This window comes from Cricetulus griseus (genome assembly GCF_003668045.3).
Source record: "Cricetulus griseus strain 17A/GY chromosome 1 unlocalized genomic scaffold, alternate assembly CriGri-PICRH-1.0 chr1_1, whole genome shotgun sequence".
In the NCBI taxonomy this organism is placed as follows: Eukaryota; Metazoa; Chordata; class Mammalia; order Rodentia; family Cricetidae; genus Cricetulus; species Cricetulus griseus.
In genome coordinates, this window is record NW_023276807.1 from 222928767 (window position 1) to 222946840 (window position 18074).

The 18074-nt window shown below is 46.0% G+C and overlaps 1 protein-coding gene and 1 long non-coding RNA gene across 3 annotated transcripts in view; both read right to left on the minus strand.

Annotated features, from left to right (window-relative positions):
• Window positions 1-12966, minus strand: part of Dock5 (dedicator of cytokinesis 5) — a 184865-nt gene extending 171899 nt beyond the window's left edge. For both annotated transcript variants that reach the window (XM_027390260.2, XM_035452752.1), the window contains exon 1: window positions 12777-12966. In XM_027390260.2, coding sequence (XP_027246061.1) covers window positions 12777-12819 — 43 coding nt within the window. In that variant the 5' untranslated portion in view covers window positions 12820-12966. The remainder of the gene's footprint in view (window positions 1-12776) is intronic.
• On the minus strand, window positions 7860-12769 carry LOC118239652. Its single transcript, XR_004772379.1, has 2 exons — window positions 9517-12769; window positions 7860-8491 (listed from the first exon to the last, which is right to left on the minus strand). It is a non-coding gene; the product is annotated as an uncharacterized LOC118239652 (long non-coding RNA).
• Window positions 12967-18074: the final 5108 nt, after the last annotated feature.

An 18074-nucleotide genomic window follows, 5' to 3' on the forward strand; every position in this document is an offset into this window, starting at 1 on the left:
GTGAGGAGACCTCGGAAATCTATAGGGCCCCTTGTAATAGATCAGTACTTATCCCTAGCATAGGAATGGACTTTGGGAGCCCATCCTACATAGAGGGATACTCCCTCAGCCTAGACACATGGGATGGGCCTAGGCCCTATCCCAAAGGATATGACAGATTCTGAAGAGCCCCCATGGAAGGCCTCACTCTCCCTGGGGAGCAGAAAGGGTATGGGATAGATAGGGTGTTAGTTGGGGGAGCAAGGGAAGAGGGAAGGGAGAGGGAACTGAGATTGACATGTAAAGCAATCTTGTTTATAATTCAAATAAAAAATATTTATAACCTTATTATTCCCCACCTATCAGTAAGATAAACTCTTTTAAATGAAGTTGAAACATCAAAAGCCATATGCATTTTCAATTTTAATCATTCCTTGTTGGAATGATTCAATTTTGATCATTCCATGTCAATAACTTTATTGTTAAAACCACTATGACTCCAAAGTATATTTAGCAAATTCACTACACTGTCATCTCAAGCATACCAATCTCCCCAGTATGTTGAATCCTTGAAGCCATGAAGTTCACAGAACCTACCTCTGAACCCAGCAAGCTGGGAAAGAAAAACTCATCATGACCCATGTAGTCAGGGTCTGGCAAGCAGTCCTTCACTCACCATGGCACAGAGGAAGGGCAATGCACTCTTCACTCCCACTCTGAAGGAAGCAAAGACATCGCAGCAGAGCCTCTGAAACCAGGACAAATGCAGCCTGCTTCAAGAGAAACTTGATAGAGAACACCAACAATACCTGCATGAACTATGGCTGCATCTCTTCACCCAGTGTTAAACAGTCCATTTACCACCAGAGAGAACGGGGAGAAGCCGATTCATGAAAGAATGAGATGCCAGGCTTACACTTGAAGGCTTCAGAATGTGGCATCCTCATTTTGCACAAATCCGTTCCTAACAGAACTACCCTTTTCCAACATTCACACCATTCTCCTGATCCTCCATTAATAATGTGCCCTCCATTCATCCCTCAATGCTTTGTCAAACACAGTGACAGCAGTTCTCAAACCTGCCAGTGACTTGATGACAAGTGACCCAACTTACTAATTTTGTGATGATACCATGTCAGCTTCATTGTGCTGTGAACCATAGACCCAGGACCCCATGCCAGAGGCCTGACACCATGTGAGAAGTCAGTGGCCAAACCATAAAGACACCACACCCATCCACTTAGTAGGCTCAAAAATACTTCCATCTAGAGACTCTGAAACAGGAAGCTATTTAGTAGTACCTTCCTGTTTTAATAGGAAGGAAGCAGGAAGGTAATAGGGCCTTTATTGTTGACAAATGTCTTTAACTTTTGCAGTGTTGAGGCAGAACACACAATAAGACAAATAAATGTTCTATCACTGAGCAACAACCCCAACTCCTGTGTCTTTTTACCGTTTTGTTTGTTTCTTTCTTAAAGCAGGGTCTCAAGAAGCCCAAGCTAGCCTCAAACTCAGCACGTAGCTGTGGCCAGCTCTGAACTTCTGACCCTCCTGCCTCTACCTCTTGAGTGCTAGGATGACAGGTGTGTGTCATCACACACCTTATTTATAACAAAAACTCTACCTGGAAAATAAGCAAGGAAGGATGGGCATTTTCTTCTTGCGATGCAAATCTGATAAAGAAGTTTGCTCTCTCCTTGGAGGAGAAAAGTAGTTTGAAAACAAGGTGAAGCCACCCCTCACCACAATGTTCAATCATCTTTGAGGCAGGGGGGAAGAAAGAAAGGAAGAGCCAATGGAGAGGAAAGATTGTAAGATTAATAGGTAACTTCATGAAATAGTGTTTTCCAGACACAACAGGGAATGTGCACATATGAACTCAGAGATGGTGACAGAATGGACTAGACCTGCGCATTAGAGGGGGGTGGGAGATGTGTGATCTCACTACTAGTTGAGGAACTATTAGCATTTGGTAGCTACTGGGAGAGGAAGAGTCAGTTCGTTTAATGTGACCCCTGGTAGGCTGGCCACAAGTCAGGGCAGGCCCCAACTGCAAGGCTAGCAAGGCAACACAAACAGGTCTCCATGGAGAAAGAAGAAAAAAGGTAGCCTCAGGGGACATGGGAAGGGATGGGAAGGTTGAGAGGGAGTAAAGAAAAGAGTTGAGGGGAGTGAGTATGTTAAAAAAACACTGCATGAAATTCTCAAAGAATTGATTTTTAGCTTTAATTTTTAATATATATGAAAGTCAGCAGCTGTCAACTGTCAGCAGTGTGACTCTGTAAGAGTCTCGTATGCCTCTGGACTTTTTTTCTCCTCTAACATGACAGCATTGCCGAAGAAGTGGTACTGTCAAGATTTCGTTCTCAGGGTTTTATGTCCCATACACACAGGGGCAGAGCCGTGCGATTTTACAGCATCCTTAGGACTTAGTTTCACAGCTGGTCTCTGGCAGTAACACCTGGTATCTTTAGTTACTTTGCTACTTCTGTGAAAAGACACCATGACCAAGGCAACTTACAGAGATGGAGTTTACTTGGGCTTAAAGTTCCATGATGGCAGAGGGAAGGCATGGTGGCAAGAACAGAGCGGGGGCAGAAGCTGAGTGCTCAGATCTTGAACCCCAGAAAGCAGGAAGTAGAGAGAGCAAACTGGGAATGTGACAATGCTTTGAAACCTCAAAACCCACCCCCAGTGACATACTTCCTCCAGCAAGGTCACACAGTACCACCAACTGGGGACCAAGTATTCAAATGTCCAAGACTATGGAAGACATTCTCCCCCTGTCTCTCACACACATTTGTTTTTTGAGACATGGTTTCTTTGTGGGGTGATGGCTGTCCTGGAATTCACTCTGTAGACCAGGGTGTTCTAGAACTCACTCTGTAGACCAGGAGAGCCTCGAACTTAAAGATGATATTTCTCATTCAACCTACTACACAGGGGATTTGAGGACCACATGGTTCCATGTTCATAGGACAGAGTACCCCAGGTGATGAAGTCACCACAGGTTATGTTCGTGCTCATCTGGACTGAGTCAGCAACAGCCTGACTCAGGTGGTGGATTTCCAGAGAGTGCATCTCTGATGCAATCTCCTTCTCTCATGTTGCCTGCATGGGCAGAGAGTCTAAGATCCTTAGAGGAGGTGAGCCGGGGGTCCAACTGCCCCCCCCCCAATGTGGACAATCAGAGTTATATCAGGCTTGAAAATGGGAGAGAAGATGAGCCAACCAGGAAAAGGTAGAAAACAATTCTGACACCATTTGAACAACAGGGAGGGGCTGCATTGAGCCCAAGTGCAAAGATACAAAGCCCACTTGTCTCTTGCTGGGATCCTGGCTGCCAGCAATTCAGTCACTGGATGGGGCCTGTCAGCCTGGGCTCAGGGGAGGACACTGGACATCACTTGGAAAAACACAATGAATTCATGCACTTACCAGCTGCTTCCCTGGTCCCATTTCTGCCTCCAAACCACCTCACCAAAGCACTTCTTCAGACTTCCTAGCAAAACCCACTAATCCCAAAGTAAAATGGGATAATTATAAACCAAGGATGAAGCATCACTAAAGAACTTGCCACATTCTTTAATGCCCACAGGGAGGATGCCCACTGTAGATACTTTTACCTCTGTTGTAAGGGGAAATGTACATTTCCCTCCATGGTGGGGGGGGGCAAAATGGTGGGGTTTTGCTTTTTCTTTTTTGTTTTGTTTTGTTTTGTTTTGTTTCCTGAGACAAGGTCTCTTGCTGAGTAGACGAGGCTGGCTTCCAACTAATGGCAATTCCTCTGCCTCAGTCTCTTGAGGGATGAGACTGCAGGTGTGTATGTATTAGCACATCCAACCCTCCACTGAAATACTAAGTACTTCTTGTCCTCAGAAATACAGGCCAAGGGTCAAGTTCAGTAAAAGAAATTTCAAAGTCCTGGATCACACTTTTATCTACTTATCTACCTATTATTTTTTTAAAGACAGGATCTCTCTATGTAGTCCTGGAAGGTCTTGAACTCATAATCTTCCTGCCTCTGCTTCTCCAGTGCTAGGAATATAGCATGTGCTACCCACATGGAGCTTTTTTCATTTCTTGAATGTACTAAAAATCCTTTATAAATAAAGGGCTATGGTCGTTATGTTATTACATTGAGTATTTCTGGAAATAAGCTAATAGTTGGAAAATGTTTTCTTTATAAGAAAATTTGATATTGAGAGAAATGAAATTCTTACTGTCAACTCCTTTGGTTTGTCTCTCCAAATCCATCATGAGAAATGACAAGTTCATTAAAAATTTCAGCTACTATGGTAGCAGTATCACACTGAGGACCATAACAGAAATCCTGTTAAGTTTTTAAGGGAAAGGTCCTCACCCTATCCCCCAGGCTGGCCTTGACCTCAACATCCTCCTGCCTCAGCCCTCCCACTGCCAACAAGCTAAGAGATGCCACTTGTCAGTCGGTGCCCATTTTCTTTACCTTGTTACCTAAAATTGCTTCCCTTTTCTCTAAAGATAGCCATTGTCCAGTATCTTTATTCTGACAGGAAAGCAACATAACTCCTTTTGCAGTACTGGAGGCAAAAGATTTTCCCTATCTTCCTTCTCCCCATAGAACACACCTTCTTTCTTTGCCAACTCTCGCTCAACATAGCAGCCATCCAATGACTCAGACCGACATCCCAAGTCTATTTAATGTCACCAGCTTCTTCTTTCCATTTAGCCAATCCGGCCATGTACCTCCATAAACAATGAGAAAAGTCTCCGTTTTCTCCCTATTTAATAAAGGTAATATTGATGATTTCAGTTCCTTCCTCTCTTATGACAGTGTCCACACAGTCCTGTGATTATAAAGTTCACTAGCCCTACTTTCTCTATTGACCAGATGTCCTTTTTTCCACTGCCATGTGTCTTGTGGGAAGCATGTGTGTGTAAGCATAGTCTCTGATGGGTGAGTAGACCAGTTAGGTAACTGATGGCCACAGAGTCACCTGAGCCTCTGCCTATTCACTGGGTGCTAACTACAAGCCAGGTACCACCATTCCTGGGGGTGCTGCTAAAAATCTGAGAGTTGCTGACACCTCCTAGCTTCATGTTTTAGTGTATGAGCAGACAGTAAATCTCAACAAATAAGGGGCTTGACACACAGAGGTGTGAGCCAGGATGGTGGTTGCTTATGCTTGAGGGCCCTCAGAAGGGACTGTCCGGGGAAGAGTTATCTGAAGACCTGGATAACCAAAGAGAATTGGATTTAACATCCAGGAAGCACATTCCATAAGAGGGAGGCTCAAGTGCCAAGGCCCTGAGTCAAACTGAGCTTGCAGAGTTCAAAAAACAGAAATGATGCCAACATAGCTGGAGGGAAAAGGGATGCCAAGAGGTAGAAAGAACATGGATCTCGATGCACAGGGCATGTTAAGCTATGACCAAGAGGTCCTATGTCACTAACCACACCTGGAAAGCATGGAGGACTTACGTTACGGGGGAGGAGCGGTGGCTGCCTAAGGATAGAGAGGGGAAAGAGCAAGGAATTGGAAGGCCACCCAGCAGGCTTGTAGGAAAAAGGAAACATCAAATATAACAGGAAGTGGCGGTCTCAGGACAAACTGGAAGAAGGACAACACTTGGTGATAGAACAAACTTGGGATGACTCTTGGCACCGGGTCTGAGCCTAGCCCAGAGATGACAGGGAGTGGGGAAGGTGCTATCCCAGTGCCTAAGATTAGCTGCCTGTTCTAAGCAGGATGGGATGAAGAGATGCAAGGAAGAGGCCTGCAGGGGTCCAAATCTGGAGACAAAGAGATGCATATCAAAAGAGATAGCATGAACTCATTGGTATCAGGCAGGCAAAGAAACCGCAGAGATCTGACAAAGCAAGAGGGCAGAGTGGACAGAGGTGGGGCCATGGGAGAAAAATCATGAAGAGATGGGATGAGAGGGCTGGACAAGCAAACCCTCCAGGAGTCACTGGGGGCACAAGGTTGAAGTGCTAACATGACATGATGGTGGGTGCCTGTCGTCTGAGCACTCGGGCAGAAGAAGCAGGAGGACCCCGATTTTAAGGTCATCATCCTTTGTATTTGATTCAAGCCAAGCTGCTATTACATGAGACCCTGTCTCAAAATGGGTGTGGGCGGGCACAAGTATTAAATCTGTCAAAACAGAACAGAAGCCGTATGGGTCGAAAGGGATTCCTATTTCCAACTCTCCTTACCCATCTACAGCTTATCTTCAGCATCCAGCCTCTATTCATTACCATTCATTGGTAATTCCCTTATCAATCCTGCTGATGCTGCCACAAACCCATGTAGAGCAGTGACAATGGTGCCCAAGTCTCAAGCAAGCCAAACAGTGTGACACTCTGCCTTCTGCATTCCAAAACCTCTGTGGATCACACTGAAGCTTCAGACAGTAAGTAACAAAGCCTACATATACTATGCTTTTCCTAAACAAACAGAGTTAAGACAAAGTTTCACTCATAAGTTAGGCACCGTAAGTGAATAACAATTGTAATAAAATAATCCAGCCACAACCATATACTTGAGTAAAACTGCCAGGATTATTACTTTTGGGCTTTGGGGCATTAATAAGCAAAACACAAACACAGCACTGCCAAAACCCACAGTCAATCTGATGACCATGATGGCTCCTTAGTGACTGCTGTATACACCAGTATACAGCATGGAATACTGGAAACAAAGAGATGCTCAATGTCCTGGGGGAGAGACTAGGATGGGGAGGTCACCATGCTACTCAGAACAGCATACGAATAATAATAATAATTGGTGAATTACTTGTTCTGGTAGTTTCACTTACTATGTTCATTATCATAGATAACCCAGACTGTGGAGAACAATCTAGGGGAAGGACCACTGTATTTACTGATTGAGTGTTTACTGCAATGCTACAGAATACAACCACCATGAACAAGAAGACTGGAAAGATGGCAAAGAAAGACTCAGTCAGGCACCAGCTCGCCCTTTTTAGTAAGAAGCAGGTAATAGGGTTCAGTCAGAATCCATCTCTGCTACTTCCATTCCACATTTCTGTAACTGCTTCTTTACATGGCAAACAATGAGAAGGAGGAAGAGATCTGTCAATGGCTGTGTTAAGAGAGAGAGAGAGAAGCTGGGTGGTGGCGGCGGCATACGCCTTTAGTCCCAGCACTCAGGAGGCAGTGCTGATCCACTGCCATGTCACACTTAACTCTGGGCAAGGTCCCATGCACACCCACAAGAACATGAGTGTGGAAAGGGGGCAAGGAGTTTTCAGGATCACTGTGAAAAGCTTCTGCGTCTCACAAGCCTCTCAGAAACTCTCTCCAGACTCCTGCATGTCCCTGGACCACAATGACATGGTGTTCAGAACAGCACCTCTTTGAAAAAAATTAAACAGCACCCCACAAGTTCTGAGGATTTTAATTCTCTGACCCCCTTCTTTAGCCTCACTGTTAAAGCATGAACCCATTAAGGATGGGTTCTTCCTCAAGTGAATGCAACTGTGTAATATCTAACTCCATCACAGGTAATGGCACGTTGACAGTGTTAATTACTATTGTGTCTCTCAGATGGTTCCACAACTCAATTTGAATTCAAATCCAGAAGACTGGTAGACTTGAATGGAAGAGAAAGTTCCCTCTGGATTTTGTAAGTGACACTCTGCATTGACTTCAACTGGAGGTAGGCCCTAAGCCATGGCTGGATTAGCAGAACCTGTGGCATCCCCACCAACAGGCACTTTCTGATCCTATCTGGAAATTACCCATATATGCATTCATCAATAAGTCAAAATTTATTGTAACTATTGATGTTACGTTGTTATTTGATACACTGATAAAGGGCATGGGATCAAATATGAGAAGTAAATTGAAAAATATTTCAGTACAATGAGTCTCATTTTCAATCCTCTGTATTTTATTTGATGATGTACTCAGAAATTTCATCCTGTGCAAGGGATCCCAGAGCATCACCAGATTGCCAAAGAGCTTTATGTAATCCTGATGCCAAGAACCCGAGAGTGAAGCAATTCACTTTCCCTCTCTAAGTACCAACTTCCTCTTTTTAAAGTAAACTGGAGCCACTGGGGTTAGCTCAGTTGACAGAGTGGTTTCCTAACATGCACAAATCCTTGGGTTCAATCCCCAGCATACATGTTGTACCAGGTGATGTTACATGCTTGGAATCCTGGCACTTGGGGTGGAGAGAATCAGGAGTTCAAGGTTGGACTGGGCTACAACATACTTGTCTCAAAAAAGGAAATTAGAGCTGGATTTGTTGGCATACACCTGTAGTCCTATCATTCAGGAGGCATAGTGAAGAGGATCCTAAGGCCAGTCAGGGCAACTTATCTCAAATTTAAAGGAAAGGGGGGTAGGAGGCTGAGGAGAGGGGCTCAGGGACTGAAGGGATACACAGTTCTTGCAGATGACCAGAGCTCAGGTCCTAGTATCCACATCAGGCAGCTCACAACCACCTGGAACTCCAGCTCCAGGGGGGATCCAACACCTTGTGACTTGCAGGAACACCTGCAAGTGTGTACACACACACACACATATAAACATCATTACAAATAATAAAAATAAATACTTTAAAAAAACGAAACAAACAAACTGGACCACTCACCATGAAATCCCCTCCCTGATGTCACATCCCAGCCTCAAGAGTACTGTGCCCACGGTGAAGCAGGCTGGCATGAGCAGGTATGGGCTGAGTACACCAAGAAAGACCCCAAATCTGGCTTAGATCCTCAAATGTAAGGATCTGCCTGATGCGTGAGTCTAACTGGGGCAGGCATAACTAAAGTGTTGGAGGGCTAACTATGATGGCCAGTGTTTCCCTCCAAAGACTTACTATCACACTATAGCTATAGATACTGGAAATCGAAACGTGCATCAGTGAACTGTTTTGCAAACAGGCTGCAAAGAATATAATCTTTGCTCTTGACATAAATGGCTGTGCAGAAGCTGAGTTAAAATATACTTAAACTAAGTGTCATGATGCATGGTAGATAATGCTAGCACTCCCAGGGCTAAGGCAGGAGGATGAAGAGTTCCAGGCCTGCCTGAGTTACAAGTTCAAGACCAGCCTGGACAACCTACCAAAACTAAGGAAAATGAAAATGTTCTGGGAATATAGCTCAGCAGTAGAACCCTTTCCTAGTACTCAAAAGGCCCTATGTTCGTTCAGTCACCAGTACTGCAAATAAATAACATCGAACAAGAAAAGTGAAGGAAAACATAAAGGTGCCTGGCTTCAGAGAATAGCATACTAATTCCTATGTACTTAGCACTTCTGGTAAGTCGGCACTCAGTTCTAAGCACCTCTTTCTGGAATACTAATGTTGAGTATTAAACTACTTACTGTAAAGAATTAAGTCTATCAAGCCTCCTTTCTGGATAACACAGATGTACACAGTGACCATTTAGGTTCACCTAACACTAAAGGCAGAACTAGTATTGTATTTAAGAACTAAGGACTCTAAGACATGTCAGTCCCTATTGAAAAACAACCAAGAGGGAACCAATCAGAGGTGACAGTGTAAACCTGTTACCTTTCCCAAGCACAATTCAAATGCAGATCACAGTTGGTCCTCACAGCAAACCTTCCCTGAGTGACAGCCTCCTCTGCAGCACACAACCACAGCTGGGGTCACCAAAAGCCTCAAGATGGCTACTGGGTAGCTTCCTTCATCTGCGCTCAGAAGTGACATCATCCTAGGGCAGTGCAGCCACAGCAGTACACCCAAGGATATTCAAACAACCTAAGGAATGTTTCCTTCCTTCCACAGAAAATAGTGGGGACTCTGGCTTCTTCCTGTAAAACCCGTAGTGGGACAAGTCAGACATCAAAGTTTAACCAGAGAAAACTGTGCTAAATGTCTAGGAAAGTTATGTTACCCTGTTTTACAAGAGGACTTCAACATCAAGGAGCATACCACTGAATACACTTAGAGAGGCAACCCCTTGCCCAGAGCAGACATGTTCCAACTCCCAGTGCATCTGAAAACCCTGTACATACTCAGCATATATGCCTATGATAGTTCAATCTATAAATTAGGCACCTTAAGACATGAACAGTAACTAATAATAAAAGATTATAATAATGTGTCAAAATGTAAGTTATATGAATGGGTTCTCATTCTCTCTCATATCCCATTTCATATTTGGGCCTCAGCTGACTATTGACAACTGTAACTGCAGAGAATGACACTGTAAGGGGGACTACTGTTTATCTGACAAAACTTTCTGACTGGCAGAAATAAAAAACCATAACCTTCTTTTGCAAGAATTCTTCCCCTCGGGAGACATAAACAAACACATACCCCCTTTTTATAGGGCACTAATGACAAACCAATGTATGATTCCCTCAAAGTCCAACTTGGGGAAACCAATGAGTTCACTGGGCTTACTTACTGAGCATGAGAAGAGTAGGTGACATCAAAGTCTTCTTGGTACCAGAAAATCTCACCCCAGCATGGAAGGCGGACTTCCCCTTTCAGTTACCCTTGCACCCTCCATGTATGTACAATTGGGGCAGAATTAATACAACTAACCATGCTGGGCATGGTGGTATGCCTTTAATCCCAGCTCTTAGAAGGCAGGTTCAAAAACATCAGTTTGAGGCCAGCCTGGTCTACAAAGTGAAGTTCCATGGCAGCCAGGGCTAGACAAAGAAACTCTGCTTCAAACAAACAAACACCTAGTCAGAAGGTATGGGAGAACAGGGCTGGTGGGATCCTACAAGAGAAACCAATGACCCCCACCCTCTCCTCCTACATCAGCAGTCAATAATCTGCAACAAAGTAGGTATGAGCCTTGGTGAAGAGCAGCAGGAGTAGATCTGAAGGAAGCAGTGGGCAGATTTGAACCCCAAGGGAAAGGCTAGAGAGGCATGCAGTGTTGGCAGTGTCCTGTAGTTGGGGGTCAGGGCACGCAGAAGGGAGCAAAGCCCCACAGGATGACTCTCCATGGAACACTGCACCACAGAGATGAGTGGATTGTCTACTGCAGAGTTCACAGAAGGGGAGTGAAGGGAAAGGACTCCATTATGGGAACTCTGAGAACTGGCTCCTTCGGGCCCTTCTGTAGCCAGGATGGCTTCCAAACACAAGAGCACAAGGACTCAACATCCACATCTGCCTGAATCCGCTGTGTCTAGTGAAGTATGTGTCTCAGATTGCACCCTGGAACAACTTTGTTGAGATCTGCCCCAAAGACTTTCAACGACCTCTGATAAATAAGCAAAACCCTGAGCACAGAAATATTGGAGCACAGGGAAATATTGGAAACATTCTTACTCCCATGCCATACAGCAAGCACACTGTCGGAAACATACTTGTTGGAAACAACTTTCATCCTAGGCAAAATTAGAAAAGGCCTTTTAAAATTAGCGGTTACCGCTAAACATGCTTTTACTAATTAATTAGTACTCTATATTGCTCAAATAAATGAATTCCCTCTTTTTTATGCAAGAGAGAACCCAAGGCTTTGGACATGATATATGATTGACGCACCCATCCCTTCATCAATTTTACAGTATTTCACTTACACAACGACCAGCTACTTACAAGCCGGCATCTGGCCAACAGTCCTACCATTAGTTTGAGGGTTAAGTCAAGACCCGATGATCTGGGGCTAAAGAAATCTCACCCAGCCATGTGACCTGCAGCCATGTGGAGGCGCAAAAAATTCTAAAAGAAAAGCCAAATTTAAAATAAAAAGTTTTGGATATTATATATATATATATATATATATATATATACACACACACACACACACACACACACACACACACACACACAAAGGTATATGTGCAGGCTTTCAGACTGCATCAAATTTAAATAATATACTAAAGACGAAAGGGGAAACCTGAGTCACGGTTACGGAGGCACATAGGACTTATGTCTGAAAGAAGTCTAGATGTCACAACAGACTAATTACTTAAGGCAGTGTTTCTGCGGGCCCGGGAGGTGGTGAAAAAGAGGCGTGCTGAAGGGAGTGAAGTAAAGGATTGCATTTCAAACCTGCCAAGTGAATGAATCCCAGAGAAAGTGATACAATTCTCAAACAACACACTTGTTTATTCCTTTAAAGTCTAATTGTCATGTCAATTGTCCGGCCAAAGGTGAGTGCTTCCCACCTGACTTCCTTCAATCAAAAGTGAAAGTGGAAAGTTTTTCCACCTGGGTCCACATAGCCACGGTTTCGGATCCAAACCAAGAGGACAAACAGATCAACAACCACGGGGCTCTGGGGTACCGCGAATGCCACGCGCCAGCGCGGGACCTAGCTCTTTCTTTCCCCTCAGGGAAGCTGTGTCACACCTCTCTATCCACTCTAGTAGGTCGGATGGGTGTCCTCACACATAGCCCCAGGACCCCCTGCCCTCCTTCCCACGTCACACACTCTGTGTCTCTTCCATCATCTCCACTCGCAACTTCGGCTTCTCATTCTGTTTGGGACTGCGGAGGGGACTGCAATCCCAGGGAGGGAAGGAGGGGCACTCTGGGGCTTCAGAGTCGGATCTGGGAAAGGGCAGGCGCAGAGCGCACCATCCCACGTGCGACCCTTGCTGGCCACCTACGGCAAAGGGGACCCGACGCGCTCCCACAGTGAGCGACGCTGGAGTTGGTGTTCGGATAGGGGACCAGAGTCCCCAAGCCTAGAAGCACTTTTAGCAACCCGGGAGGGCTGGACTCCCGGGGCTGCAGCACCAGGGAACCCGGGCGGCGGAGTGTGCGCCAGCTCGGCGGGGCCAAAGCCCGCGGACTCGGTGGCGCTCGGGTCGGGGTGGGGCGGGGCAGACACTCACCAACCCCGTACTTCTGCCTCTTGGTCGGGATCCAGCGGGCCATGGCGACGACCTCGCCCCGCGGCGCTAGCGGCTGTAGCTACTCGTGCTCCGAGCGCTGCTGCGCCGGTCGGACTCTTCCGCCATGTTCCGGCAAAACTTGGGCGACTTTGGCGCGCCGGCCGCGTCTACGCCGAGCCGTCCCGCCTCGCTCGCGCCCGGGGCCCCGCACGCCCGCGCCACCCTCCCGCCCGCGGTCACCTGCTGGGGCCGGCGGCCGCGAAGCCCCGCGCGCCCTCCCCGGCGCCGCCCCGGCTCCTCCCGCTGGCCGCGCCCTCTGCGCCCCGGCCGCCCGCCTCCCCCGCCGACTCCGCCTCGTCCACCCCGAGCCACAGCCTAGAGCTGGCCGCCTGGTCCTCCCAGGGTCGGCTCCGCGGTCCCCAGTGCTCCCGGGCTGCGTTGCGGCGGCGCGCGGAGGAGGAGGAGCTGGTGAGGGTCACGGATCGCCTCCGGACGCTCAGTAAATATTTGCTGAATGAATGAGCGGCGAGCTATCGCCTTCGCCTCCGGGAGCGTCTGCAGAAGCCCCGAGAGCCGGAAGCCCGGCTTCAAGGCCCACAGAGAACTAGTGCAAGGGACACAGGCGCTTCAAAAGTATCCGATCTAGGGGACCTTCCGTTAGGAAACTGTTGACAAAGTTCTAATCTGGAAATCCCAAACTCAGGGACTTAATTCTCGCCAGTTACAGTTTCACACTGAGGGAAGGTGTCCGCTCCAAGGGGTCCCCTTTCCAAATGGCCCCCTGCCCAGAAGGCACCCCTGTGGGGATGATCCGGGAACATCCCTCTCGGTCTTTCTCCAGACTTGGACTAAGGACTCCAGAAGGTGGCAGCTGAACTGCACAGAGAGGAGCGTGGCGCCCTCTGCGGGGAGATGCGCTTACCCCAGAAGAGACCAGAATGAGATAGACTCTACTTACTTAGTAATAAAACTTCAGACTAAACAGCCAGTTAGCTTCGCCATCTGAGAAAATACTTATTGCGAGAAATTGTGTTTTTGTTGGAGTCTATGGAGGCTTTCTTTCCAGTTTGGAACCTGACAAGAATAGAACATGAAATTAAAACACGCAGTAAAAGACAGACATGCTTGATTAGAGATGAGTGAGCTCTGGTGACTTTTTGCAAACTATGCCTGAATAGTTTTTTGTTCTGTTTTGTTGTTGTTCCTGATTTTCCTCTTTAGAAAGGATGTCCCGAATTTGAAGTCTTGGATGAGAGAACAGCATCTTTCTTAAAGTGTTTCGGTTACCTCTCGTTTTAAATGTTAATTTTGTAACTCAAAGTTAAACACGATTACATAATTTGTCATTTATTACCTTTGTATTTTTGTGGTTGTTGTTGTTCTCTGTGTAATAGACCTGGCTATCCTGGAACTCACTTTGGATACCAAGCTGGCCTCGAACTCACAAAGGTCTACCTGCCTCTGCCTCTGAAGTGCTGGGATTAAGGGCGTGCACCACCGCCCAACTTTACCTTTGTAATTTAAAAGTAAATTTTCATTGTGTACTTAATACTAAGTGTTTAAAAAATATAAAATCAGCCGGGCAGTGGTGTTGCACACCTTTAGTCCCAGCACTCAGGAGGCAGAGGCAGGCAGATCTCTGTGAGTTTGAGACCAGCCTGGTATACAAGAGCTAGTTCCAGGACAGTTTCCAAAGCCACAGAGAAATCCTGTCTTGAAAAAAACTAAATAAATAAATAAATAAAATCACCAAAAAATATAAACAGGAAAGCAACCAAATTACAACCTGAGCTACTATGCTAAACAGAGTTCTGAAAAGAAAAAATAAAAATGGGTAAGAAGCACTCAAAAAAAAAAAAAAAAAGAAAGAAAAGAAAGTAGGTTTACACAGCAAAACATATTTCCATCAGTGTAGTCCTGACATCCACAAAGACTCCCACCATCTCCCCAAAATAACTTCTTCTTGGTCAGTGACCTCATGATCAACTTAACCAACCAAGCTAGTTAATTTCTTCTTCCTCTATAAGTGGCCTACTGTGTGTTTGGCACTGATCCTGGAATGGAGGTTCAGTAGTGAGATAAGTGAGGCCCCCACCTTCTTCACACAGCTGCTGGAGGAAGTAAGACTAGAAGAAATGAATGCATGTTACAGGAGGCTAGGCCTGCAGAGAAACCCTAGCAAGGTGCATGGGGAGTGTGGGTACCATGGATTCACAAAGAGGCATCTGGAAAGACCTCCGAGATAAGAGCCCATTGACGGACAGAACTTCAGGAAGTGAGGGTGGCCCATAATGGGGGGGGGGAGTGTTCTGGACGGCCTGCACAGCAAATGCAAAGGCCACCGAGCAGGTCTAACAGGCTCCAAACTGGCAAAGGATCTGAGTGAAACAGAGGAAGCCTGGCTCAAGAGACAAAACTGGAGCAGGGAAGGAGTACCATGACCAGGATGAGGACTTACTATGTTATTTTGCAAGAAGCTCTGGAGGTTTTGAGCTTGGGCTGGTGGGGATACCAGACACTGTTCAACTGTTTGCAAGGGCTAAGGATGCCAGGTTCCCAGCCAGGGATGGTAGATGGCTGGGAAAAGGGCTTGAGTTCTGAACACAAGCTGAAGGGAGTGGTAACAGGAGGACAGTGGGAGCAGAGAGGGACTCTACATGAGGCTTATTTGCCTCCCTGATTTACTGTCATGTATTTCTGGAAAAGATTTGACAAAAAGATGTGCTTATGTCTCGTTGTTTTGTTTTTTTCTCATTTTGGAGTCTTTCCTCAAACTGTCTACACTCAGGCTCTGCAAATCTTGGCTTTGGTGTGTGAGAGGCAGACAAAGTCTGTGATGAATGAATGGATGACTCCAAAACCGGAGGCTTGAACAACTGGTGAGCACAGCTGCTATTTTTGTTTGTTGATCTGTGGTATCTGCCTTGTTTGTGCCTTCTATTTTGGATCAAAGTTTACTTCCTAACTTTGAATACTTCCTAGGATTTACTTCCTCACCCATACACCGCTCAGCCACTGCTTGCCCTGGACTTTAGCAGCTGTCAACCTTGGTCTAGAACACAGGTCTGGGCTGCTGTGGAGCTGGGGTGGGGGTGGGGGTGGGGGTGGGGCTTCCCAGCATCTGCTTCAGTCACCTGCATGCAGAGGAATGGATGGATGGTCTTTGTTCTTTAACCAAGTGTGTATTTTTACATTTAGTGCACACTAGAGTGTTAATTCTTTTGAACAAAGCCATTCCAGTCAGCTCACTCTTCGTAGTTACAGGCTGTTTCCAAAACTCGGATTTGAATCTGGGCTCTGGAGGTTTCAAGCCTGGCAATGATTGATTTTAAGAGAGCTGGAGGAAAATGGAAAACTTTCATTACAACTTGCAGTGTGTTTGTTCCTTTCCCTCTGCAGACTGAAGTCCACTCACTTTGTTATATCAGATGGTTGTATCCCAGTTTGAAAATCCATTTAAATCATAAAAGCACAGCTATTCAAAGCCTTGTTATTAAAATGAGGTTTAAAATTAGAGAGTTGACCAGATGGGTAGGTAGAATAACAGCATGTTTTCCAGAATTATCCTTTCTTTTTTCCTCTGGTGCCTTTTCAGAAGGGAAAAAAAAAATACTCCACAATTACAGATACTTAGATTCCAAAGCCCATAAGAATACCAGCACTTCACAGAAGAATGCTCGAATCTGTGCTTGCAGGAGCTCCAGAGAAAGAAACGAGGAGAAATGAATTTCTAGGGTAGCGTGATTGGCCTGAATTCTGGAGCTATCCTCGACAGTACCTAATATAGAACAGCAAGACAGCTCTACTTTCCCCATTGATCGGCTTTATTTTACCAAGTCTGCCTGACACAAGTTTCTTTTAAGAGTGTATAGAATCTGTTAAGGACAGTTTTGTGGGAATTGTTTTGTTTTGTTTTCTAAATAATGAAGTGAGTTGCTGTTAGAACTACACAAAATAATAAGGAATTCAAATGATTTCTGAAGGGGTGATGGAGGTGGGGATGGCACACACCTTTAATCCCGGCACTAGGGAGGCAGAGGCAGGCAGGTCTCCATCAGTTCTGGGCCAGCCTGGTCTACAGAGTTAGTTCCAGGACAGCCAGGGCTACACAGAGAAACCCTGTTTCAAAAGAACAAAAATAAATAATTGTCCATTCTACACTGAGATTTGTGGGTGTTTACAGGCCAATGCTATGAGGTGGGTCATACCCTGGAATTTGGAACCCCTGAGCTGAACAATGGATCTCATCTTTTGAGCCTCAGAAACACTTTCTCGTATCATTCTCTACTCTGTACCTGCAAGTGGTGCAGACACTGAACATCACTGGATCCATCCTCAGCTTGGCTACCTGGCTTTGGGGGAAGACATGGACCCTGACGGTTAGGGAGAGAATAATCTTGTTTTTATACCATTCCTCTCTTGATCCCCCCTCGTGGGAAGATTCATGCTTGGTCAGCACTGTAACCTCTTACACAGCAAAACAAGACACTTTGGTTTTATTTCTAGGGTGCTCTTTGTTGCAAGCATCTACAGTACTTGAGGCCAGTTTGGGAAGGAGATTGATGATAAGAACATTGAGAAATAGTTTGTTGGTGGTCTGGGGAAATTGCTCAATGGGTAAAGTGTTTAAAGTGTTTGCTGAGTAAGAATGAAGGCCTGAGTTTGAATTCTAAAACCTACATAAGGCTGATAGTGTGCTGTAATCCTAAAGCCTCTACGGGGGACATGGCATGGAGGTGTGCTGTAATCCCAGGGTCTCTATGGGGGAACATGGCATGGGACGGGGGTATGTTGTAATCCCAGGTAATAGCATGGATATATGGATTCACCAGACCAGTAAATTGGAGTTCATTACTAAATAACTTACATGGAAAGCAATGAGTGGTGTTCCTGCTTGGAGGAGACAGACCTCGCTCCCCGATGCTCTCTGCCACCTAAGGGGCTTCCGGCAGAACCCTTTCCTTTTCTCGGGTCATGTCTATACCTGTGACCATGCCTTTGGGGCGTGGTCAGTGCTACAGATGTGGAGGCAGATCTATCATTACAGGTCTCTATAGGGAACATGGCATGGGGGTGTGCTGTAATCCCAGAGTCTCTATAGGGGACATGGCATGGGGGTGTGCTGTAATCCCAGAGTCTCTATAGGGGACATGGCATGGGGGTGTGCTGTAATCCCAGAGTCTCTATAGGGGACATGACATGGGGGTGTGCTGTAACCCCAGGGTCTCTATAGGGGACATGGCATGGGGGTGTGCTGTAATCCCAGAGTCTCTGTAGGGGACATGGCATGAGGGTGTG